The sequence below is a fragment of the Xiphophorus maculatus genome, chromosome 18 (assembly GCF_002775205.1).
Source record: "Xiphophorus maculatus strain JP 163 A chromosome 18, X_maculatus-5.0-male, whole genome shotgun sequence".
Classification (NCBI taxonomy): Eukaryota; Metazoa; Chordata; class Actinopteri; order Cyprinodontiformes; family Poeciliidae; genus Xiphophorus; species Xiphophorus maculatus.
The window spans coordinates 2,215,701-2,241,538 of record NC_036460.1 but is presented as its reverse complement, the minus strand read 5'-3'; the positions used below and the strand labels follow the sequence as shown (position 1 = coordinate 2,241,538).

Genomic DNA, 25,838 nt, shown 5'->3' with positions numbered 1-25,838 from the left:
AGGCAGAGTGACTGCCTTCCCATAAAACATGCCAACATCTGGCTTTAGAGTTTAACTGGAAATATTTCGTAAATGCATTTTCATGCGCTGTCCACACGTACAACAGGATGTAGAGGGAATCTGTGAACATGGAGGGCCACTAAGTTCCGAGTGGAAATATCTGAGGAATGAAAACCAAAACCATTTTGTTGTTGATGTTAGTCGCGATGAATTCTGGGCATTCTCGCTGTGCCCTCTGTGGTCCTCCCAAACTTCTCTGAGCCTCAATCAAGTTAGAAACAAATCACTACGCTTTTCCCGGAAGTTTCGAAATTGGATTTAGAAATAAAGCTCCATAAACTACCTCTAATTTGTTATGATTAGTCCAAGAAAAATGCAATAAAGGAGTGTTGTTTATAGTTTAAAAGCAGGTCGACATTATTAACAAAGCTTAAAATTAATGAAATAACTGTGGTTTTAATTTGAAATCAACCAAACATATGTGTTTTTGTGTAAAATTAAAAAAATCAACAATTAATCATTGGATATATTTTCTTAGAACAAAATATTCTAAATTATAATAAATAAAAAACCATCCAGTGTCAAGTTTGTCCTGATCTGCATACCAATTTTACAGTAATGTTGTTCAGGTTATGCTTCCTTTCCTGTCATAACTGTTTGTTCTGATATATTTTTTGTCCTTATTGTGGTTCGGAAATTGTGCTTTTTGGTTTTGTTGTTGGATTAGCTCTTTTTGTTAAAAACATGTTATCTCGACAGTTTGCACTTTTTCAAAGCAAGAAAGCTCAAAACAACATCCAATTTTTCCATTTTATACCTTCTTTTCTATCATACTTGCTTGATCTTTATTCATTTTTAATTTGCTGCTTTATGTAGCTTCTGAAATATTGTTAAATATTATTTTATTTTATTGTATCCACTTATGGGGTGTTATTTTGAAAGTACATTCCGGAAGTTTCTCTGCTCTCCGTTGTTTAGTTTTACACCGGTAGATCCTCCATTGCCTTTCCATTCATTTCATTCGCGCACAGTCGCATCCGAGTGGCGAACCCTCCCCTCACATTTCTCTCTCCGCCTGGAAAGATGGCTGCTCCGGCGGTGGCGAGAAGCTCCGGCCCGCCGCTTTGCCCGAGCTTCGCGGAGGTATGTTCGTTTCTGGAGCGCTACGGAGCAGCGTTGGACCTCCCCGAGCTGACTTTCCCGCAGATAGAGAGGTATCTGCGTGACACGACGGCAGGTGAGCGCTCGGTAGCGGTTGGCAGAAAGAAGTGGTGGGAAGCTGCGACACTGGAAGCCGAAGGGGCCAGTACCACCACTGGTACCTTCATCATCGTGATGTTGTTGGACTCCGTTGGAAAATGTGGTTTTGTCTCTGAACCCGACAGAGCAGCGTCACCGCTGGATCTTTAGCGTTTAACGGGACCGTTATTTTACCAGGGATGGCCCGGGTCGAAGCCAGTTTTCCAGGGTAGTCTGACAGTTTTACCCCGAGTTTTGTGAGGTGTCGTTCAGGTTAAACTTTGGGGGGAAACGGGCACACCAGGGAGCACAACATGTGGCGCCATGTTTTTCTCGGTCCATTTAGTGAGGAGCTGTGGATAATGTTGTCAGAGCCAACAGATTGATCTATTAAAGTTGGACTGGGAGCCATGATGCAGCTCCGCCGAGTGACCACACACAGCCAACCGGTTAGCTCCGGAGCCTTGTCAGGTGTAATTTTTCACCGGCCTTGTCTCGCAGGCAGTTGAACCACATGAAAACCGGTGTGTTGCGGGGCAACAGCTCACCACGGTCGGCATTTTATTGTGTCTGTCAGACCCTAAAGAGCCATGTTCGTTCGGAACATTGGATGTTATTTTCTGGAAGAGGGGTAAAGTGGCAGTCAATTTGCGCCTGCGCACTAGCCTCTGGCTAGCAAGCTAGCTGGATTTCTGTCGAATATTTGTAAAATGCGTTTTTAGAGGTTTGTAGCTGTTTTACAACACCACAGTTAGTTAGAAAGTCCTTATTCAGAGTCATACATAAATGTGGATGTTCGACCTAATAGTTTTGGCCCTCAATCTTAGCTAATAAACTGAGAAATTAGACTACGGGTTAGCGTGTCATTAGAGAAAACTGGAGTTTCCTGACATTTTAAATGTTCCGTGACATCCTCACAACAGACCACCCATAGTAGCCTTTTAATTTTATTTTGTTTTTAAGGAACGTTGTAACATTGTACCTTTTGTTATTATTACTGTCAAAGTAAGAATAGTAGATTTATGTATAATAACATTAATCTAAAGACAAATAATATAAATATTTATTCTAAAGAAATCTCAAAATAAACTACACAACAAAATATTCGATAATAATTTAGCATAACATGTAATAAGCAAATCAAAAAACATAAAATAGCTTCACAAATGTACATGATGTTAATTTTTCCTTATTTTATTTTTCAGAATTTCTAAATATTTATATTTGTGAGCTCTTGAAAACCAAAGTCATAATCTTGCACGCATTCTTATCCAATAAAGTTGATTCAGATTCAGGTGTATTCTAACCTTTAGAGTGATAATTATGTAAAACAGTGATTCTCAAACATTTCAAATTAAGGACCACATCACTAAACAACAAGCTTTTTAAGTCACCAAACTATCAAGATGTTTTAAAACAGAACAAAACAGGATCTGGGCTTATTATTGTATGTTGTTTTATCACAAAAGATCAAAACAACAACAAACATTTTATCCATTAATAAACCAGGAGCTCACCTGAAGTCAAATTCATTGTTAGCTTCTGCAATAAATAGTATATTAGCACTTCTGGCAGCTTGTATTTCAGTATATCTCCGCACGATAAATGCATAGATAGCTTTTATATGCAAATATGTTAGTTTAGTAATTTAATTCGTACAAGTTTCCTCTTTAAAGTTGGATGAAAAGAACCTTCATTAGCCACCAGCATTTAATATTAGGTCTCTGTCTCTTGGTTTGGTGTTTTATTGGGGGGTGTAAATATGCTCCATTGTTTTGTTTAGGCTTTTTATCTCTAAATTACAATTATTTTGAGTAATATTTACTTAGTAAGTATTTAAAACTTGCTTACAAACCCTCCTCATCACAGATCACTCTGAGTACAATTGAAAGCAGGTAAAGTACCAGTGGTGGTTCTTGAAAACATTGGATATAAAGTAACAAATCCTGTCCTTGTTAGATGTAGCAGTAAACACGGAGCAGCACGTTATTCTAGGATTTTGATAACCTTGAGTAAAAATAACATGGCTTAATGGCATTTAAAAAAGGGGAAAACACATTCTGAAAAATGCTATTATTTAAAATGTAGAAGAAAGTGTAGAACTGATTGATTATTCTGTTTATATTCATGTTTTATGTTAGATTTATTGTTTAAAAGTAGTTCTCTTGTGTTTATTAACTAGTAGAAATATAACAAACTGATCTTTTTTTTTTCAAAATATTTTTTTGTTGCTTAGCACATTTTAAAAACATGGCATTTTACATTTATACAGAAATGTTCCTTTTTTCCTTTAATAAACTGATAACAACTGGTTAGTTAGTCTGGTATTTGCTCGGGATTGTCTGCAGTTTGTCTCGTTAAAGAGAAGCCACTTGTAGCTTACTAACTGTAAAGTGATAAGTGGTTTCCACATCAATTCATTTTATTAATCTAGTGTCAAAAAACAATAAATATCATCTTTACAAGACAATCAGATTGAATTAAAATACAGAAATGTGAAATCAGATGAATTCAGTCTCATAAAAAAATAAACATTTAGATTGCATTCTTTACAATTTGACTAGTTATGAAACATTGCGATCAAATTCTGTCAATTGCTTTAAAATCTATAACAGTATAAAATTTATTACACCAAAGCAACAGCTTGGAGACACAAAGTTTTCAGCAATCTCTTGTTCTGTGCAAGCTTGTGGGAACAGTGGAAAGAAACAACTCTATTTTAACTCATACTTGCCTATCTTTATATTTTGCAATATTTATTCATAAAAACAAACATTTTGTTCGCTCTTAGCAGAAGTTTTTTCATGTTCAGTAGATTTTAAGCAGTTTCTTTTCTTGTTTTGCTTTGCAGTTCCTAAACCGTTGGTGGAGCTCCATGTGAAGCTGCTCAGAAAGCTGGGGAGGTCCGTGACCACAGACCGCTGGGAAAAGTACCTGGCTAAGGTAGGAAGATCACCCATATGTTTTCTTTTAACTCCTTTTAATGTCACCAGACTGTTTGTGTTAACTGTGGGAATCACTGCAAACATACTCTTCTCAAAACTACATAAAACACATAGAAAACAAGATGTACTTTGTATTGTTACTTCAACTAACAATTATTTTTAGTAATCAAATATTCCGGCGATTAATCAGATTAAAAATACGAACAAACAAATTAATTTATTTATAAAATAAGAAAAATAAATATGCTATTGCCCAAAATGCAGTAACAGCATTCCTTTAGTGAATGCTTGGCCATTTGTAGCAAAGGATGCATCTGCAGCTAATAAATACTTCTGTGAAAAACTCTTTCTGCTTGACTCAATGCAGTTTTTTGGATTTTCCTATTAATGAGTGGATAGGAAAAGGTGAGATAGGAGATATTTTTATTTTTTACAGAATTTGAACAAGGTGAAATTAAAATTCTGCCTCTTGAGTTTTGGGTAGAAAATATGTTCAAAGAAGTTTTTTTTTTCTTAAATGGAAAATATATATATTTTTGTGTAGTTCTGGTCTAATTACTGCTCTGAGAGTGTTCAGGAAAAAAAGGCCTTTTTCAGTCTATTTACTTCAGTTAACTATTAATTTATTACTAAATTAGTTGACAATTATTTCAGTGATTAATCACGTTCAATCCGATTAATTGTCTCAGCTCTACTTCTTATTGATATTCAAGAATTGTTCACTTTAAAGAAGTTCCTGTATCTTCCTGAAAAGCTACTTGTAATTTGTTTTATTTCAAGAGTATCAAGATATTTATTTACACTATAAACTAGACTAAAATACTTGGTGAGATTTTGTGATTCAGTTCAGACACAACTGACATGTTGTTGTGTTGTTTAGGTTTGCCAGGAGCTGAACAGCACATGGGCCTGGGAGTTGGAGCAGAAAGGTTACCAGGAGATGTCGATGGAGTGCAAGTCGAGCATCCTCAAGGTGAGATGTTTTTACAGTCCTTTAAAGTAGATTATTTTAGTCATCGATTAATCTGTCAATTAATTATCAGTCAATTATCTTGACGATTAATCAATTAATCTGATAAAACAAATTGCCACATTCTGCTGATTTTTCATTTAGATCATTTTTTTTACATTAAAAGTTTAAAATAAACAATTCAATTCCTTTCTTAAATGAGAAAATAAGTGTTTTATAGCCTAAAATGCAATAATTTAGCATTTTTTAGTAAACGATTGATCATTTGCTGCAGAGTATGCGTCTACTGTGAAAAAAATGTGAAAACTAAACATCAGTACAGTGTAGGGATGATCTGTTGATTATTTTTTAGATTATCCAATTAATAATTGAATAGAAAAGGAGATTTCTTTTACAGAATTTGAACCAAGTTAAGCTAAAGCTACTAGAGGAGTTCTGGGTGGGCAGATTTTTTCATCTTACTTGCAAAATGTACTTATTGTTGGTGCAGTTTTGGTTTAATAGCTGCGTTTCATGGGTTGTTTTTTTTCTGCAAATTGTCTTCTTTTGAGTCTGTACACTTCAGTTAATGATTAAACAGCTACTAAATTAGTTTATTATTATTTGAATAATCAATTAATCATGATTAATCGTTTAAGTCCCTCTTTAAAGTCTCAAATATAAGCGGTTAAACATTTATTGTATTCTTCCACCTGCTTTTCATCCCTTAGTATCTGTGTGAGTGTCAGTTTGACGACAACCTGAAGTTCAAGATGGTGGTCAACGATGAGGACCCCGAGAAGATGCGTCTGCAGCCCATCGGTCGGGACCAGCAGGGCCTGATGTACTGGCTCCAGCTGGACCAGGAGCAGAACATCCGGCTCTACACAGAGGAGCAGGACGATCTGGACGGATCCACCTGGAAGTGCATCGTCCGGACCCGGAACGACCTGGCCGAGGCTCTGGAGCTGCTGAAGGCTCAGATTGAGTCCAGTCAGAGTCAGGATCAGGACCAAAACCAGAACCAGGCTGGAACCAGGAGCGCCAGCCCTGCAGAAAGAGACACGAGTACGACGGGGAAATCAGAGAGTAACTATCCAGACAATAACTCTGTTATAGGGGCTTTAAAGTTTCATATGAAAAGTGGAAAAAATGATATAAAAATGTTGTTTAATTGTAAATAAACAGTTTAATAGTTTAGCTGTTATGTTTAATCATCTATTAAAAAAGTAAATTAATTGGATTACAGTTTAAATTGCTAAACATTCATTTTACTAGGGCTGCAGCTAACAATTATTTCAGTAATTAATCATTTTATTGATTAATCTCATGATTAATTGGATTTTAAAAATTGCCACATTCAGAAGATTTTTTGCCACTTAATCCTATTTTATACAATGTTAAAAATGCAAATAAACAAGTAATTCAACTCTTAAATAAGAAAAAAGAATTGTCTGCAACAGCAGCATTTTCTTGTGAACATTTGATCATTTGTAGCAAAAGATGCACCTGCAGATTAACAATATGAAAAACTCTGTTTGACTTTACATCAATACAGAGCTGATCGGTTGACAATATTTTGAGTTTATCGATTAATTGGATAACAAAAGGTGCTGAATAGGAGATTTAGTTGTTTTTCAGATGAAACTAAAATGATGCCATATATTTACAGACAAATTAATTTTCCTTTTTAGTCTTAAATGTAAATATTTTTGCAGTTTTGGCTGTAAAAAAGGGAAATGTACTTTTTTTGAGTCTATATTTTAGTTAATGACTAATCAGTTTAATAAATTAGTCGGCGATTATTTCAATTAGTCATCTGATTAATTTTGCTAGATTGCATTAAAATAGGTTAAATCAGACTCCGGTTATGTAATTTGGATATTTTCTGGTTTGGGATCCACAGCAAATAAAAACGATGGAATCAACAGCATCAAACTCCCCAAAGCTTCAGAGGAAGAAAATGACAACAAGACGACCAATCCAGTGACAGAAAAGATGCAAGGTTAGCTTTTTTTTACTGCTTATGAAGAACATTGGATTGTCTTGTCAAGAATCACATTTTAACTCTAAATTTACCAGCGTCACATTGTTTATCTTTACTTTGCAGTAAAGGTCAGACTCCACCTGAAAATCACAAACTTTAACCAAGTTTTTTTTGTCTAGTTTGTAGTGAAAATATTTTAGTATACTTTAAATAAGACAAAACTAACTTACAAATAACTTTACAGTGAGATTTAGGAGCTTGTTTAAAGTAAATAATTCCTTGAAATCTAACTTTGTCCCATTTTATCACATTATAATCTCACATTTTAAAGTGTTTTGTTGGGATTTTATCTGATAAACCAGAACAAATTAATACATATTTGTGAACACAAAGAAAAATTACACATGCTTATAGAAACTCCTATAATCGGCTTCTATTTCCCTGCATAGTAAAGCATGGCCGCAGCATGATACTGCCACCACCATGTTTGACCATAGAGATTGTGTTATTAGCAGGATGTAGAGACACCATTTTGTATAATTAAGCTCATTTACCTAAAGAACTCTAAGGCGGTTCCATTTTCCTGAACAACAACATCCCCACAGCATGATGCTTCCACTACCAAGTCTTAACTATAAACGGTGTCATTAGCAGGATGTAGTAACAGTATTTAGCATAATTTAACTCCATCTATTTAAAGAACAAGATTCTTCTACCAAAATAAATCCAGTTAGCTTCTAGTTTCTTGAATAAAAAGACATCCCCGCAGCATGATGCTGCCACCACCATGTCTTACCATATAGATGGTGTCATTAGCAAGATGAAGAGACAAAACTTTACATAATTTTGCTTCATTTATTCAAAATATTCCAATTAGCTTACAGCATCCCCACAGCATGATACTGCCACCATCTAAAGAACTCTAATAATCAGATGAATATGATCCTTATGCCTCTTTTAGATGTTCACAGGTTGAAATATTGGGGGTTTTTTTTATTACAGTAACTAGGTAAATTTAGAAAAAGCTTAAACGGTGTGAATACTTTCTCAAGGCACGAGATGTTTCTCTGTGGGTGATAGTTTACTCCTTACTGTTCTGCAGTAATAAAGGAAGAGGAGGTAAAGCAGGAAAACACTGAACCCAAGATGGAGGAGAAGACGGCTGCCTTCGATAACCGCGTCAGCACCATCACCGCCGTCAAAGCTGAGCCCAGGGACGCAGACGGACCTAAAAACGCCGTGTCCGTCCTCATCGCGCCCGGCGCCGCTCTGTTGAAGCTGAACAAGGAAGACGAAGCGGAGAGGGCCGCCGTCCGGAGCAACCAGCAGGCAAAAATACCACTGAAGAAGAGGGACCTGAAGCTGGCCGGCTGCTTCCAGACCAACCACCTGAACAACGCCAGCAGCAGCATCATCGTCTGCAATCCCTCCGTGATCAACAGCAAGGACTGTCGGGGGAGAGACGGGAAGCCGACCAACTCGTTAGAACTGCAAGGAAGCCCGGCGTCCTGTCTGCAGCAAGTCATCACCTCCAGGCAGGAGCTGACCAATGGGAGAGCGCCTCACCCGCCTCCCAGAGACGGGCATAACGGCGTCATCGGTCAGGTCGGAGTCATCGGTCACGTCGGCGTCATCCGCAGCCCACCTGAGCTCCACAGAGCTCCGGAGGAAAACGGGCCGAAGTCGGAACCAAGCGGCGTGAAGGCTGGAGAGGAAGTGAGCCGGCAGTCGGTTCTGGTTAGGAAGGGACCGCCTGAGCAAGACGCCACCGCCGCCGCCGCACTTCCTGCTCATCCAATCCCACCGCTAACGGACCAGAAATCGGATCTTACAGAGATAAAAGGAGAATCTGTTGGTTTCTCCTCTCAGATGACGGTAAATGACCAAAGCAGCGGTCAACCGGAGGAGAACCGAAACGTCAAGGAGGAACCTGGAATAAACTCAGGTAGGGCTGCAGCTAACGATTATTTATTTATTTCAAACTGACAGAAAGTAAAAACAGGAAAAGAAAAACAAACCAAATTATTCACTCATTGACATGATTTTACATAATTTGTTCGGAAAGGAGCTGGTAGAAGATCTGATGATTTCCTGACCCTCATCCTCATCATCATTTAAATCTCCCCACATTAAATGAGATTTAAATGTCACATTCTCAACCTGTGAGAATGTGACATTTAATTTAATGTGTTTTATTTTAAATGCAATATATAGATAGGTTTTGTACAGTTTTGGTTTAATTGCTGCTCTGAATATGTTGTTTTTTTTAGCAAATGGCTCTTTTTGAGTCTCTATACTCCAGTTAGCGGTTAATCGATTACTAAATGAGTTGACGATTATTTCAATAATCGATTAATCACAATTAATTTGATTAATCGTTTCAGCGTTAAACTCAGGAGCGTCTGGAAAAGGAGACTCTGAACCTCAAAAAGCAGAAAAGCTGAATAAGATGATCCAGCAGGAACAAGGGGTGAACGGCGGGCTGGTCAGCGTCGTCAAACTTAAGAAGATCGGGTTTGTTTCGGAACAGAAGAGGGTTCCACTGGAGGAAGCGTCTTCCGAACTCCAGAAAGAAGGAATCCGGCTGAAGATCAAGATCCCACCGCACCGGAGAAACAAATTACGGAGAAAAGAAGGAAAGGAGGAGATGAAAACCCGAGAGGGGCAGAAAGAAGGGAGGCCGCTGAGGAGATCTGCACGGATCTGCAGGTAGGATAAAATCACGATGAAGTCAAAATCTTCTGCTGCGGCGGATTGTCACTAAACATCCCTTATATATGCACCTTTTTTCTTGAAGATCATCTGCTTTGCCAAACTGCAGGCCAAGCTCGAAGGCGGCAGAGAGCCAGAGAAAGAAACCGCAAAAGAAACAGACGCCGCCTGCCAGAACGAGGGATGAAGAAGAGGTGGATGAGGAAGAGGACGATGAGGAGCAGAACTCACCTTCAACAAAGAACCAAAAACACGAACTCGCTGGAAAATTTAGCAAGCGAAGGGTAACCCCTCTATTGTAGAAGAAAATTTAATGTATCAATCTTTTGGATACAAGATCAGACCTTGGCACTGATGTTCCCAAAGGTTTGCTTTAAAAAAAAAATTAGCCACTGAAAAATTCAAGATAGCTGCCATGGTTGTCAGGATAGATATATATTTGCATAAAATTTGCCAATATTAATCAGAGATTAATGTTTGGTGCCAAATCATACATAATTTGGCCCATAAAAATTGCATTCATGGATTCTAAAATCCGTTATTAGCTGAATGTGTTTGTTGTTGAACTATAGCCTTCTTATTTTGAACCATAGAAATTATATATATATTTTCTTGATCTTGTGTTTTCTTTGCTCTGGTGGGCATTTTTCAAAATGGCCCCCATAGTTGTAGTGGAGAATATATGTTTACACTAAATTTTACAGTAGTTATTGCCAATGGTGGGGAAAAAGTTAAGTTCGCTAACCACTAGTTTGCTAAATAAGAATCTTAGCTATGCTGCTGATAAACCGCTAAGCACATAAAAATGAAGGATGTACCGACTGCAGTTTTCTGGCCAATCCCTGCGTAAAATCAGAATTACCTTCCGATTCTGATTTTGGCCGATGCCAATATTTTTTTCTCTGAAATGTTGCTCAATATAGCAAGAAAGTTGCTGAATTGGCCCCAGCTATTGTTAACTGTAAACATGCAGACGTGACCTGGTGGGCCGATCATTTAATTGTTGCTTTTTTATTCATCTTTCTGTTGCATCTTTTCAGGGCAAACGAAGACACGGGCGACCACGATGGACCAATGTTCGCCCCAAGAGACACAAACCAAATGAGGAGGAGGAAGAGGAGGAAGGCGGGTGGAAGAAACGAGGAGAGGAGGAGAAAGAAGGAAGCGGCTCAGAGGAGGAGTTGAGTAAATCTGAGGAGATTCCCACTGAGGATGCCTGCACTCACTGTGGCCTGCCCAACCACCCAGAACTGGTACAAACTCACTTTTTTTGTTATTTTTCTTTTTGGGAAATAAGAAATTGACTTGCAATTAATTCCTGATTAATTAGATTAAAATTAGTTCCAATTAATTAACTAATAAGGTCCGCTTGGAGACCTTTTTTTAGTGTTGTGATTTGGCCGCCATCCAGCAGGGGGCGCCGCTGGTCATCCTTAAATGTAGCCTTTAATAGAAGATGGCGGCGATATGGTAGAACTGTAAAGAGAAACGGTCCGAACAGAGTTTGATTAGGGATGGAAAATGCACTTTATGCGGTTCTGTTTTGAAATATAAGATCCTTAAGCTGAGTTTCACCTTCGTTCAGTCGAGCTGCGTCACGGAGCAACGTCAGTTTCTCTTTCCAAAATAACCGATATTATTGAAATCGAGGATGTTAAGATGACGGAAAAAGCATGGCGACAATAAGCAAGGTAGATTTTGATGTCTGTCGTGAGATGATTCAAAGTTTTAACGTTCTTTCAAGAGGAACCTCACTTGCTTATATAAAGATAAGATAAGATAAGATTTATTTGTTATTGTCATCAACAGATAACAACGAGATTGAGATTTGCTCGACTCGAGTTAAGATGCAGGTTATGTGTATATACATAATAAACAAAGATAAAGAAATAAATAGTACAAAAAAACCTATGCACTTACTTATGTAATGTCTCTGTTTATGGGAAATTAAGCCTTTAACATATTTCCGTCTTTTATTTTTCCATTCAGCAACTTGTGAGGTTGCTGTTTTATTATTTATAAATATGTCCTAAGTTTAATAACATGAGAAAATCACAGTTTTCTGTTTATTCGGTCAATAATTAATACAGCTGACACAAAATAATGTTAACATTGTGGCGTAATCAATGTATATATTTCACACCCGAATGTGTACTTTTATTGTGAAGGGGAGAAGGTTAGGTGAGAACACACCAACGGTTTTACTTCATTCTGTTTTTGGTTTTGAGTGGAAGACATTGAGAATAAAACAAGACTGACTCCATTTATATTTTCGTCTTTTTCTGCTGACTTTCACATTGGTGACCCCGAACATCTGCCAACATCTGAACATGTTTTTTAACGAGAACTCACCAGATGCTGCCGCCGCTTCTTCGCCAGCTGTGGTTTCGGACCCAGTTTCTTGCCAGGCGGCCGTTATTCCTACCGCCGCTTCTGTTTTTGCTGCCGTTATCAAGCTTCCAGAGTTCTGGCAGTACAATCCAGAACCATGGTTCCAGCATGTGGAAGCCCAGTTCCGTCTCCGTGGGAAAACCGCCGATGAGACCAAGTACTTCCATGTAGTCGCTGCGTTGGATTCCGGTTCCACCCACCGTCTGATGGGTCTGCTGAGGAACCCACCAACCGCTAACAAATACTGCGTGTTTAAGGAGAATCAATTCATTATTAATTATATATATTTTTAAAATATATAATAAAACATATTATGAAAAATGTTACAATTCATGTTATTGAAAGACAGTCGACACCTTTGATAGGAGGGAAAACAAAACATTACTGTTTGTCAATTAATTGTTATCGTCAATCGATATCATTAATCAACTTTACATTAATTCATTAATCGGTCATTTGTTTCCTGAAGGAAACTCTTCACAACTGCAACAGAAATAATATTTTATTGCAGAGGCGCTCCAGTTTGTCAGTTTGGTTAATGGGATCCGTTTGTTATACATGCTTACTATTTTCAAGTATTTTTCTGTACTGATCAGGTTCCTGATCAGTTTCCTTGCACAAAATTTCAGACGAATAAACCGAGATAAAACCGGCAACATTCAAAGTGAATAAGTGGTCTGTCTCCATCCAGCACAGCTGCCCTGAGGCTCGGCGCTGATCGCAGAGATCCTGTTAGATTAGGAATGTAAAGCCTTTGGGGATCACTGGTTTTAAAATAATGTTCCATAATGTTGAGAATTATTTGGTTTAAATTCCAAGTTAAGTTATAACAGTTAAGTTATAAATTAAGTTATAACAACTCACAAATTAAGTTTAATGAGTTTTTAGAACTTAAAGAAAAATCTTAAAGCATCTTCTTGTTGCTAAATCAACTTGGTGAACTTTAATTTCTGAAATATTTAGTTGACTTGCTTTTCAAAGGCAGCAGGTGAACGTCTATTTTCAGGTTGAACCACCTTCAAATGTTTTACAGTGAAGACGCAGTTGCAGATTAAAACTTCCCATTCACATTACACGAGCAGAAACTCCTGAATCAAAAAAATCAAAACATTTGCTTTTAAATTATGAAAAACTTTTTTGTTGGTGCCATCCGCAGGTTCTGTGTTGAGTTTTCTCACCAGTGTGTTTCCTCATGTATTTGTGTGTTTTTTGCTCAGATCCTGCTGTGTGACTCGTGTGATCAGGGATACCACACCGCCTGTCTGCGGCCGCCGCTCATGCTGATCCCAGATGGAGAATGGTTCTGTCCACCTTGCCAACATGTGAGCTGGAAATATTTACAAACACATTATATATATGTTTATTATATATATATATGTTTACGGTTCTGGTCAGTCAGAAAAATTATGATTTCATACAAATTTTGTGATTCATTTATATTGTTTTGTTTCATCCATTACTGGGTCACATTTCTTTTCATTTTAAATGTCAGTCATGTTTGATATATAGCATTTTTATAACAACTGACGGTAACATAATTACTAATTAATATGGTCCCATAAAATGAAACTATGTGCCTGGGAAACACGTGATCTTGCCCATTTAAAAAGGCTGGTTCTGTTCTGGGGATTCATCATAAAATCAAGAAAATTACAGAAAACTTTGAGCATCATTTGCATGAGCTTCTTTAGTCAGAGGCCTCATCATGGCTGCTGTAACATGGACTGCTACAGCACCAACAACGCAGAGGAAAATCATATAAAATGAGTTACAACAACAAAAAATGCTTTCATCCACTCATACAAGCAAATTTAAAGTTCTAGTTTTATTCTTATTAAGTTCAGTTTATTGTTCAAATTATTGATTTTGATGGTTTAGCAAATTAACTTTTGAGAGGAACGTCTACAAGATCTTTTTTTTTTTGTTCAAACTGCCTTTTCATTAAAGACTTTTTGTTCATTTTAAACTGGAAATCAATTGAACAAACAATAAAATAGTGAAAAAGGTTTTTAAATAAACAATAATTACAGTTTTGGTGTCATATAATTTACTCACCTTAAATTTTCTGATGCAGCTGCAGCCAGTCCTGGTTAAGGTTCATGTTTCTGGTTTTTAAATGAGCAGTTTTTCCCTCATTTGACCACAAACTGACGGCTGGACTCAGGAGATGGGATGAACTGATCTGTACGTATCTGTATGTATTGTTCTTGTAGAAGATGCTGTGTGAGAAACTGGAGGAGCAGCTGCAGAACCTGGACAGCGCTCTGAAGAAGAAGGAACGGGCAGAGCGGAGGTAAACCAACAAAATATGATTGTTTTTTAGCATCTTTATTTATTTGTAAATTGCACTGAAGGTAAAGTTTTGTGTGGCCCTTGGATGCAGTTTATGAATGGTTTACTCCAGAAAATGGAGCTGATGCAGATGTGTGTTTCTTTGCATGATATTTTCAATAACAAATGTATATCTTAGATAATATATTTTAGGTACAAAACATGTATTTTCCACTTTTTTGTTTTCATTTTAAAAGTGAGCAGAGCCACAACTTTCCAACTTTTTACCCAAAAACAGACGTTATCACAGCCAACAATTAAAATGGGCTAAATGCAGTAAAGAGTTTTCAATTCCTGTTTTTGTTGCTGGAATAAACTATGGAATAAACTACTATTCATAACTAATAAGTTATGAAACTGTACAACTTTGAGACACTTTTTCAGACTTTTTTAATTAAAATGCATGTTTATTTGTTCCTGAGCAAGTAAACAGAAAATGATTTGCTAGAAGAATTATTTAGCACTTTGTATTATTTTGGCTGTATTGTTATATTTGTGTAGTCTGTTAATTAAATTGGAAAAATAGAAATAAATGAGGTAAAAAATATAGATTTTTGCATTTTTAGCTGAAAAAAAATACAAATAAATTGTGGCTCCTGCGTGTGAACAGATTCAGCTTGGAGATTTTGGTCTTTTGTGCAAAAAGTTTGAACACTGCTGACAAGAACAATTCTTAACGTTTTCCTTCGTTCCAGGAGGGAACGGCTGGTTTACGTCGGCATCAGTGTGGAGAACATCATTCCTGTAAGTCCGGTTCTGCCACGCTGTGTTAGATCTGCACACAGCAAAAACACAAAATCTTACCAAGTAATTTTTGTACAGTTCTTCTGCAAATGTATTATTACACTTGAAATAAGACAAACTAACTTAAAAGTAACTTTTCTGCAAGTTATTGGAGCTTGTTTTCAGTCAATAATTCCTTAATATTAATAGAAAGTAAGAAGTTCCACTGGTAGAATATTCCACTGCTCCGTTACCTAGCAACGCCAGCCAAGCCCAGCCCGTAACCTAGCAACCTAGTTATAATTCCACTGGCAGATAGTTTTACTTTCAAATGTTTTGTTTAAAGTTAAATAATCTACCAGTGGAACTAGTATTTTCTCATCAAAATGAATGAATTGTTACATGAATTAAGCTCCTTTGTCTTGCTAAAAAAAACTTTTAAGTTTGTTTCGTATTACGACAATATTTACATTAGAAACTGGACCAGAAATACTTGCTAAGATTTTGTGTTTTTGCAGGGTAGCTGTCAGGTTTTATCTGTGCGCTCCTTCACATTCAGTGGATTTTGTTTTGAAGAGGATTTTGTTTGCAGTCATTTGTTTTGTTTTTTAGGAGGGAGATGTGGAAGAGGAGGAGGAGGAGGAGGAAGAGAAATCTACCAAGAAAAAAGATCCAAAAAAGACCAAAAACCTGGGGAGGAGATCAACCAGGACCAGGAAACACATCAGCTACAGGTGGGAGCGGGTTTGGTTTGACGTCAGGGAGAGTTTGTGTCATTTTGCGTTCTGTGACCCGTAACGAAGGAAGGTTGAACTCTGGTTCTGGTTCTGGTGCAGGTTTGATGATTTCGATGACGCCATCGATGAGGCCATAGAGGAGGACATCAGGGATCTCTGCAGTGGTGAGAATCCAATATCTGAGCGTTATTTAGTATTTAGACACCCTTTGCCACAATATAACCACAAACCTTGGCTCTGAACTTTGACTAGGCCATTCGAACTCTGCTGTCCTGCTAGAACGTGAGCCCTAGTCTCAAGCTTTTTGCCGCTGCTCAGTTTTTCTTGCAGCATTTTTTCTGTTTTACCTCAATCATTCCCATCTATGGAGGAGTATTAGAGCCATTGTATGAAAAAATTTAATTACGAGAATAAAGTCGTAATATTGTGAGAAAAAAGTTGTAACGATACAAGAATAAAGTCATAAAATTACAAGAATAGAGTTATACAAATGACGAGAATAGTCATAAAATTTATTTTTGTAATTAATATTACCACCTTAGATGGAGTAGCATTTCCTCAAGGGGAAATAAATCATTTCCTCTTGGGGATCTATAAAGTATATTCTATTCTATTCAAAATTATTATTAAGTTATAAATTATTATCTAATACTCCATCATACTCATCGACTCTGACTGACTAACTTATACCTGCTGAATAACAGGATGGTTGTGCAGGAGGCTCCACTTCTGCTTTTCAAAGATGTACACTTGTATGATTGAGCATCTGTTTTCACATGTGAGTGTAAGCGTTGAGTTGGGGGCGTGGCCAGCAGCAGCTTATTTGGATTTAAAGGGACAAGAGGTCCAAAAACAGGAGAATAGGCAGAAATGAGCAGAATAAAATCAAATTTTTTGCAAAAACTGTAGGGAACATGTTTTGTATAGACCAGAGCCACATGCTGACCTGTTGAAGGAAGCATAATAGGTCATCTTTCCTAATCATGTGACTCTGTGTTGGTCCTTAATGTAAAATGCCAATGAAATACTTCAGGTTTGTGGTTGTATTGTGACTAAAGCCCTGTGACCGACTTCTAAATGTAGCTAAACTTTGAATTTTTTTATTTTAACTTTTACTGGGTTTCAGGAGCAGAAACGGGGAAAGAGATCCCCTCCGTTGTGTCCGAGGGCGTGAAGGAGAACCAGCGGCCAATCAGAACCCAGAGCCGCACCGCCAGGAACAAGAAGAGACGGCGGCTGAACGACCTGGAGAGCGACAGCACGGCGATAGAGAGCGAAGAAGAGTTTATGCTCAGCAACAGGTCGCCATCACGGTTTTATACTTCCTCCTCCTCCCCGACGTTCGTCTGATTCCTTCTGATTTTCTTCCTGCAGCTCGGAGGAAGAAGAATTCGCCGCTTCGGGTGCCGACGACGGCGAGGAGGACGATGAAGACGCAGGCAGCGACGGCGGCAGCTGGGACAGAGGCGCGCGTCCCAAACGGGGCACGAGAGGGACGCCTAAATTCAAACCCAGGATGCCCCAACGCCGGGGCAGGAAACGGCGGCGGAGGCGGTCCAGCGAGGAGGAGGAAGAGACGGATGTAGAGATGGGTGGGTGCCATCACTTCTCCTTCTTTTTTATTTAGGTTCTGTTATTAGCCATCTTGTTAAAGATGCGTTACAAAACTTTAAAATAATTAATCAGCATAAGTTTAGAAATTAAACTTTGAGAACATTGATTTGTTATCGTAAGAAATTATTAGGGTTAAAATGATTAATCGGATTAATCAGATTCATTCGATGAATCATACTTTAATTTAGGGCTAAAATAACTAATTACATAACAGAAAAGAGCAAAAATAGTCTGTAGTTATGAGTTTCTTAAATATTTCAGAAATTCCTGGAAAAAAAGATTGGTAACAGTTTTAACAAAACATTTGCAGAAATGAGAAAATAAAATGATGCAAACAACAAATAAATTTTTTTCAATGTAATAATGAGAATAAAATATATAAATATTATTGATATTTTGTATTATTAAATATTATTGTCGTTTGGTTGTGGAAGTTTAATTTGGGATTTATTCCATAAATATTTAAGATGCTTTTAAAATGTATTAGAGCTGCTGTAGAACCACTGATCCAGAACCCAAATGGAGGTTAAAACAAAACCCAGAATCCTGAATGTTTCCCTTCCTGAACTTTATCGTCTATTTTGTGTTTTTTCTTCAACAGATTCAGATCGGTTCAGCGACATGACGGACAGTGACGCAGACAGGAAGAGGCGTGGCCTGAGGCGGGGCCAGCGCCAGCAGGTGAACTACCGCGAAACATCGGAGTCGTCCGACAACTCCAGGACGTTGGCCCAGCGGCCGCCGGTGAAACGGCGCGGCCGACCGCGGAAGGAGCATTTCTCCAGCGACTACAGCGACGGTCGGCAACGCTTCTCAATTCTTTTGTTTTCATTACAGTTTAGTTTTATTTTGTTTTGACTTTTTGTTTGTCTAATTCATTTAGTTTTAAAGAGTATATTTGCTTGTTTTCATTAGTTATTATTAATCAAATTTTGTTTAGTTTTAGTTTAGGTTTTATTAGTATCAGGGTAAATATAGTGTTATGTACATATAAGTATCATTGTTTATCACAATGACTTCTGGGACAATTTATCATCCAGCAAAATGACCTTGACCGGTCCAGATCATTTACCTAAATTCAAAAGGCTAATTAATAGATACATAAACACTAAAACAAAGGATTTTACATCTATAATTTCAAAAAGTTTTAGTTTTACTAACCCATGATACAGTTCCAGTTAGTTTTAGTTTTTCCTTCAGTTACCATTTTCATTTATTTCAGTTATCGAAAATGTTTTCAGTTTTTCTTTTGTTTGTTTTACTTCACTAGAATAACTTTACTTCTCTCATTTTCATATTTTCTGTTTTTAGTTTCCGCTTCCTCGAGAGATTCTGAGGATGATGACGATGACAATGATGAGGAGGAAGATGGCCGGCGGAGAGTGGACAAGAGAAGAAGAAGAGGAGCGGAGGAGGAGGAACTCCGGAGCGGCAGGACGAGAAAAAAGCGGAAAAGATACGAAGATGAGAAGGACGAGGAAGGAGGGCGGCGGCTGAAGAGGAGGCAGCTGAGGAGGGAGGATGAAGATGATGATGGGAGGAAGAGGAGGACGGAGAGAGACGAAGAGGATCCGGAGCGGATGGGCCGGGGGAAGAGGAGGGAGATGCTTTCGCAGCAGCGCCGCAAACTCCTCGCTCAGATGCTGAAGAAACGCCGGCCGTCCACCGACGAAGACGAGTCCGACTCGGACGATTCTCAGTCTTCATCGGGAGACGACCGCCCAATCCGCAAGAGACTCAACCGCATCGACTCCGATGACGACGAGGACGAGAGGCGCGTCGATACGGACGACGAAGACGAAGGACAGAAGAGGAAAAAGTCGGAGCACAAAAGCGACGGCGGCGCTCAGGAAAAGGGGCGGAGCCTGTCTCCATCAAACGGACACCAGACCTCCAGAGACGCTGAGAGACGGGAGAGACACAACGGCCCCATGCATCCCGCCGAAGATGAGGAGGAGGAAGAGGACGAGGAGGAGGAGGAGGAGGATGAAGGCCAGTCGGACTCATTGAACTCTGCCCAGAACAGCCCGCGGTCATGATGGCCGACTGTAAATAAATCTCCAATGTTTTTATTTTCCTCTCAACCTCCATCACTTCTCTGCTTCTCACTCTTCTTCTGTGGTGGAGCGCTACAATCCCAAATGGGCGCCGAAGCATCGCGCCCGCCCGGCGGAGCGGAAAACCCGGAGTCGGTTCATCGTAGCAGAAACCTCCAGCTAGCATCGGATCGAACTCTTTACAGCGAGGTGACGACCAAAATCCTCCAAAATAAAACTGGGAAGAGGAAAAAACCCGAAAAGCTTATAGGAAATTGTGATTAATTATTAGGATTTGATATTTTATTGGCCAAGTTTAAAAATGTGTATATATAGTAGATTTAAAGTAATGAGAACTACTGGTTTATGTATTTTTTTATTATTTTATGCCCACCTTGTTTTTCTGTATTTGTACCTCTTTAACTTTTTCGCGTTTTGTCACGTTTGCCACAAACATCAGTGTGATTTTTTTTTTTCTTTGATAGACCAGCATTTTCTTCAGAAGAAAAATCTGAAAAGTGTGGCATGCCTTTGCATTAGGCAACACATTTTAAAGCAGCGCTTCTCAGTTCCGGTCCTCAGGCCCCCTGCCCTGCATGTTTTAGGTGTTTCCCTGCTGCCACACACCTGGATTGAATCTATGAGTGATTAACAGGCTTCTGCAGTACTTGGTGGCTCAGGACAGGTAATGCAATCATTTGGATCAGCTGTTCTGAGATGGGGGTGCAGCTGAAACATGCAGGGCAGGGGGCCTGAGGACTGGAACTGAGAAGCACTGGATTAAAGACACGTTTTTCACTGCAAAAACACAAAATCTTAGCAAATAATTTCAATCTAGTTTCTAGTGCAAATATCTTAGTTTACATAAAAGAAAACAAAACTAAATTACAAGTCACTTTTCTGCAAAATATAGAAAATTGTTTTAAGTAAATAATTCCTTAATTACATTATATTTCACTTATAACATTGGAAAAATGTCACAAGTGAAATAATCTGCTTGTATGTTTTCATCAATATTAAGAAATTATTGACTCTAATCAAACTCCTATATCTTGCAGAAAAGTTACTTGTAGCTTAGTTTTGTCTTATTTTAAGTGAAAATATTAGAAACGAGACCAAAACTACTGGCTAAGATTTTGGGTTTTTTACAGTGTTTAGCAACCAGGCTAACTACACTGGATGACAAAGCGATTAAACACTCTACTGTGTAAAAACATGGACTGGAGTCTGGATGCTTTAGCATTAGCATTAGCAATTGAACGTCTTAGTCTATTTAGTCAGAAAAAACATTTGTTCCATATTTGCAGACCGTCTCCTACGTCACAGTTATTTTCATTTCCAGGAATTTTCAGATTAATTTTGCATGTCTATAAATTAAAACTAAAAATATCTGGCTATAAAATTACAACTTTCTTTAATAAATTCACAAACTAAATGTTAGATATTGAGACTAGGATTTTATCTGACAGTATGAAGTCAGATATTTACAATAGGACAAAAAAAATTGTGGTGAATTTATATTTTTCAAAGTCTTAAGTTGCTGATCTGGGTTTTTTCTCCATTTACCAAATTTTTCACTTTTTAAAGTCAGAGGATATCTTAGATTAATATAAACCTAAATTTATACCTTTTAATCGTGGAAAATGTTAATTTTTTTCCTTGAAAATGTACAACTTTGACACCAAGTTGTGTTTCTTGTGAATACGTTGTAATTGTAGGAGGCTAGGGCGAGGCTAAGAAAATTGAAAAATTACGACAGTAAATATAGACTTTTTTTTCCCTCATACTATGACTTTATTATCAAAATTCCTGTTTTAATATTTCTGTTAGAACAATAATCTAAAATCTTAAGATATATTTTTCTTCTTTTTTAATTTAGTCATGATATCCTGGTACTCTGATGTCTCTAAAGAGTTAAAACGTTTTTCCTTTTTCATGTTTACACTGACAGAAACCAGAAACAGTGAAGCACATTTTCCATATGCAAACTTATGACACCACATTTGGGCAAATGAAGATATGAAAGCAATAATAATAATTAAAAAGAGTAAATTTGTGTCAATTTTCAGAAAATTACAAGAAACAAGACATTTTCTCTGTTTGAAATGTCACAAATTGCTGGAAGAAAAATCTATTTTTACAGTAACTTTGCGTTGGTCCATCACAGAAAACAACAACATCGATGTTTGTGGCTCTAATGTGACAGAAATCTTGAGAAAGTTAAAAGTGATGTCAATGCTTTTGCAAAGCACTGTTTAATTGCTATATTTTATTCTTTAAAACTGAATTATACAACAAATATATCCCCCCCATCCATTTCATTTCATTTAAAACATTTTTATTCAGCGTTTTTCAGTTTCCAGCTACTTATTTTCACAAATCGTAGACCTGGAGGTCCGTGTTTGCTGTACATACTGTCTGTATGCTGTTCTTTGTAAGATAATAGACGTCCTGTTTAGTCTTCTTGTAAAATATAGTGTTATATTTTATATAAGAAGGTGAGGAGGAGGGACGCTGCGAGCGCTGAGTTTAGATCGATCGGCTTTCAGCAGTTTGCTTGTTTTCTTTGAGAATCTGCCGTGGGGAAAAAAAAACGTGCTCTCAGAAAAAAAATAAGACACACATTAGATGATTACATTTTATTTTTGTGTGTTTGGAGCCTGAAAGAGCTGAACACTACTTTAACACTTAGCTACTTGTCTTTTTATAGGTTTTTAACATTTCATGTCCCAGTGGAAGGAATAAAACTTTAAAAAACCTGATTATTTATCTTCTAACATGTTGGAGATGAACTAAAGTCAGATGGGTTTTAGAAGTTGTGCTTTCAACGGGAAGAGACGCTGTTATAAACAGTTAATAACCACACAGATACAATTTTCTACGTTGCCTTTTATGAAACAAAGTGAGGGTAAAAACTTACGCTACATACTTCTATTCTAGCATACAGTATACAAGTAGAAGTACAAACATTATTCGTTGTTACCTTCATTTCAGCGCAACTAATTGTCCAGAGTACATTTTCCTTGTTGGTATATTTGCATGTTTCTTTCTGGTCACTGCTCCTCCCACAGAGCTGAGAAAACCTGAAAAATATCGTAAAAAATAGTCTGCGGCTACGCACCACTGTGTATTAGGGTCATTATTGATAGAAAATTAAAAATAATAATAACAAAAACTTAATCTCCAAAAAATTCAGAAATGTTGAAATCAATCTCAGAAATTTTCTAGAAGAAAAATCGGAGCTTTCTTAGCTCCAAAATTAAAACATCTGCAAACAATAACTGACAAATTTTAAGTTTTACCTTAGAAATTTTAAAGAATAAGAGGAAAAGAGCTCAAAAGGGTGAGAATTTGAGGGGGAAAAATCAAATTTTTAGACAGATCTTAGAAATTTTTCAGAAAAAGCAAGCAAATTTCTGAGCTCAAAAAGTCACATTTTCTAAAAAAAAAAAAATCTGTTATCACAAAGGTGAAAATTCTCATGTTCTGTCTTTCAAAAGTGAAAACAATTTCAACTTTTGGAGCTCAAAAATAAAAGTTTTTCCTAGAAAATTTCTAAGATTAATTTTTGTGTTTTTTCTTGTGAATTTATATCTTTTTTCTATGTAAACTGGCCCTAATAAACAGTTGTAGCCATGACTTCAAGTAACAATAAATTGTAAAGTGTTTACAGACTGTAATGTTTTTTTTAAGTAAATGAGTAGAAAAATAGTCGACCGGTTTTTGAGATTCACTTTAACAGGTCACAGGAAGTAGGATTTTTTTTTCTGCCTGAAGTTTTTTATTTTTTACGTAATTGCAGTTGAAGTATTACAAGTTTTTATTTTCTTTTGATTTTCCATGAAGGATTCAGACCCTGTGAAATATTCAGAAACATCATCTCCATATGTACAGTTTTTACATCCAAATGTTGGTTTTTCTGTCTGCTTTCACCCAGTGTGCCTCCCACTGCTGTAGGACTTATCTGTCAAAACCCAAAATATACTTACAAAAATATATTTTCTAAGGTTCTTTTCCGCCTTTCTTAAATAAAAAAATTCAAAAGTAGCCACTAGAAGGTTCAGATACTCATGAATATTAGTTTTTCATTTGTTTGACTTGTAGTTTTCCTACCGTGGCTTTTTGTTTGAGGCTTCTGCTGTATGCGCTCTGCTGCTCTAAAAAAGGCGGGAATCACCATAGCGACGGATGACTCGCATGTTCCTTCTGGAATTTTCCACTCTATTTTTAGTCTCCTTCGTTTCTGCTAATAAGTTAGCGGAAATGTGACAGTTAAGGTTTGAAGGGAAGCGTGCTCATCAGATAGCTTCTTTTTGATTTTTCAGTTTGATCACAACTTGCTTTAATCGAGTTTTAAAAAGTTTTCCCTCCTCTACAAATCTGTGACACCATTTTGAGTCCAAATAAAACACAACAGTTAGCTGAAGTCCTCCTGCCCCATCTTCATTTTTGAAATAATTAAATAAAAAGCTTCCTAGAAAGAAACACAGTCACAATCTATTACTCTTTAAACAGAAAAGAAGATTAAACTATATTAAAATGCCAAGTATTTCCTTGATGTTTATGCATAAATGTTTTACGGTAAATTCGTCTTTTTTCTTATGAATTACACTTGATGCACGATGAAAAGAAAATTGAGATTTATAAAAGTAGTTACAGCCTTTTCTAATATTTTTTTTATTTAAAAGTTGATTTTGTTACTATTGCTTGTGCCTGAGAAATTCAGAAAGTCAAACTAATTAACACCTGCTTAAGGAGGAGGGTAAAAAAGTATGTAAAGGTGAAAATTTGATTATTTAAAATGTGAGTTTAGCTTTTGTTACAATAGAAAACCACCTAAAAACTGTCAAATCTGGGTGGTGTATAAAGCTTTTTAACCCGAAACAGAATTGGTTTTCAGCTCAGTGCTACGTAAATAACCAAACGTTGTTTCAGGTACTTTCCTGTGGTTGTTCAGCTGTTGTGGGATTACATTACAACACTTCTGACTGGGTTTCAACAGCTCATAATCATGTTTACTTCTCATCGGAAGAGTTTAAACAATTTCCTTGATGCAGAAAATGTGATGATTTGCATCGATGTGGAACCTGCAAGCATGTTTTCTGGGATTTGACTCGGTGTTTTAAGAAGTCGGTCTCAGTAAAAGTCTGTTTGTTTGACGTGAGATCACAATGTGAGGCTTTTTGTTTTCACCAGTCCAGCATCATCCAGTCCTCTGCGCTCCGGTTCGTTTAAAGCCGACGCCGCTGGATGTGAATGTGGCTCCTTCCATTTATCTCTGTTGTACTGTTACTGTAGTGCTGCTGTAACAAATGTTTTCTAAGTTATTAAAACCAACATCTCAAGCATCTCCTACAAGAAACTCTTTTTTTCCCTAGAAAGTTCAAGTTGTTGTTGCCTCTCAAACTAATAACTCACAATCATATAGATGTTTTTACATAAAATACACATTAACAGATTAATCTCACTAAGTTTAGTTGTTAATTTTTACACACAAAAAAACCATCCTGACCTTTCAGATTAATCTAAAACACTTTATTTGCATTTGTACAACAGCCTCCAAAATGTTGTACAAATGCAGCCAAAACAACAAAAAGTTTTTGTAACCAATTCCAGGCAATAAAACTTATATAGATTTCTTATTATTAATAATAAAATTCCCCAATTTTATTGCTAAATTAACATGTTCATAGAAAGTTGAATGGAAAGAAAACATTTCAGGAGCACTTTTTTTTACATTATTATTAACCCTCATCTTTCTCATTTTCCTACTGTCAGGATGTAAATATTTAAAATAAACATTTTTCTCAGAAAAAAATAGGAAATTTCTGAGCTCCAAAAGTAAAAAAAAAAATTCAAGAACAAACTCAAATTCTGAGATTAATCTGAAAGAAGAAAAAGAAAAAAAACTTGGACATTTAAGTTTCAAAAGCCGAAAATTTACTAGAAAAACTCAGGTTTCAAATTAATCAGAAATTTTCTAGAAAAAACTAAAAATTATTGAAACTTCCAAAAAAAAAAAAAAAAACTCTAGAAAACATTAATCTCAAATTTTGAGTCTTTTGGTGGAAATTTACTCCCTTTTTTCCCTAAAACAATAATTACACAACTTTCTGCAAATATATATATAAAACACATTAGTTTTTATGTCAAAAAGATACTTACACTCTGAAC

General features: G+C 36.9%; 1 protein-coding gene across 3 annotated transcripts; it reads left to right on the top strand.

The window, feature by feature from the left end:
- Positions 1 to 1,029: 1,029 nt before the first annotated feature.
- On the top strand, positions 1,030 to 20,200 carry rsf1 (remodeling and spacing factor 1). 3 transcript variants are annotated; one of them, XM_014473613.2, is made up of 18 exons: positions 1,030 to 1,237; positions 4,091 to 4,182; positions 5,065 to 5,157; positions 5,865 to 6,201; positions 7,040 to 7,138; positions 8,223 to 9,065; positions 9,505 to 9,829; positions 9,918 to 10,116; positions 10,873 to 11,085; positions 13,441 to 13,545; positions 14,437 to 14,516; positions 15,250 to 15,298; positions 15,890 to 16,011; positions 16,114 to 16,178; positions 17,141 to 17,315; positions 17,389 to 17,606; positions 18,230 to 18,427; positions 18,940 to 20,200. In XM_014473613.2, exons 1-18 carry the CDS (start codon positions 1,084 to 1,086, stop codon positions 19,665 to 19,667), a joined length of 4,095 nt encoding a protein of 1,364 aa, XP_014329099.1. In that variant the 5' UTR covers positions 1,030 to 1,083; the 3' UTR covers positions 19,668 to 20,200. The 3 variants fall into 3 exon arrangements, with proteins under 3 accessions (XP_014329099.1, XP_023207878.1, XP_023207877.1); XM_023352110.1 differs by having other exon boundaries at positions 5,865 to 6,222; positions 9,942 to 10,116; XM_023352109.1 differs by having other exon boundaries at positions 5,865 to 6,222.
- The last annotated feature ends 5,638 nt before the right edge of the window (positions 20,201 to 25,838 follow it).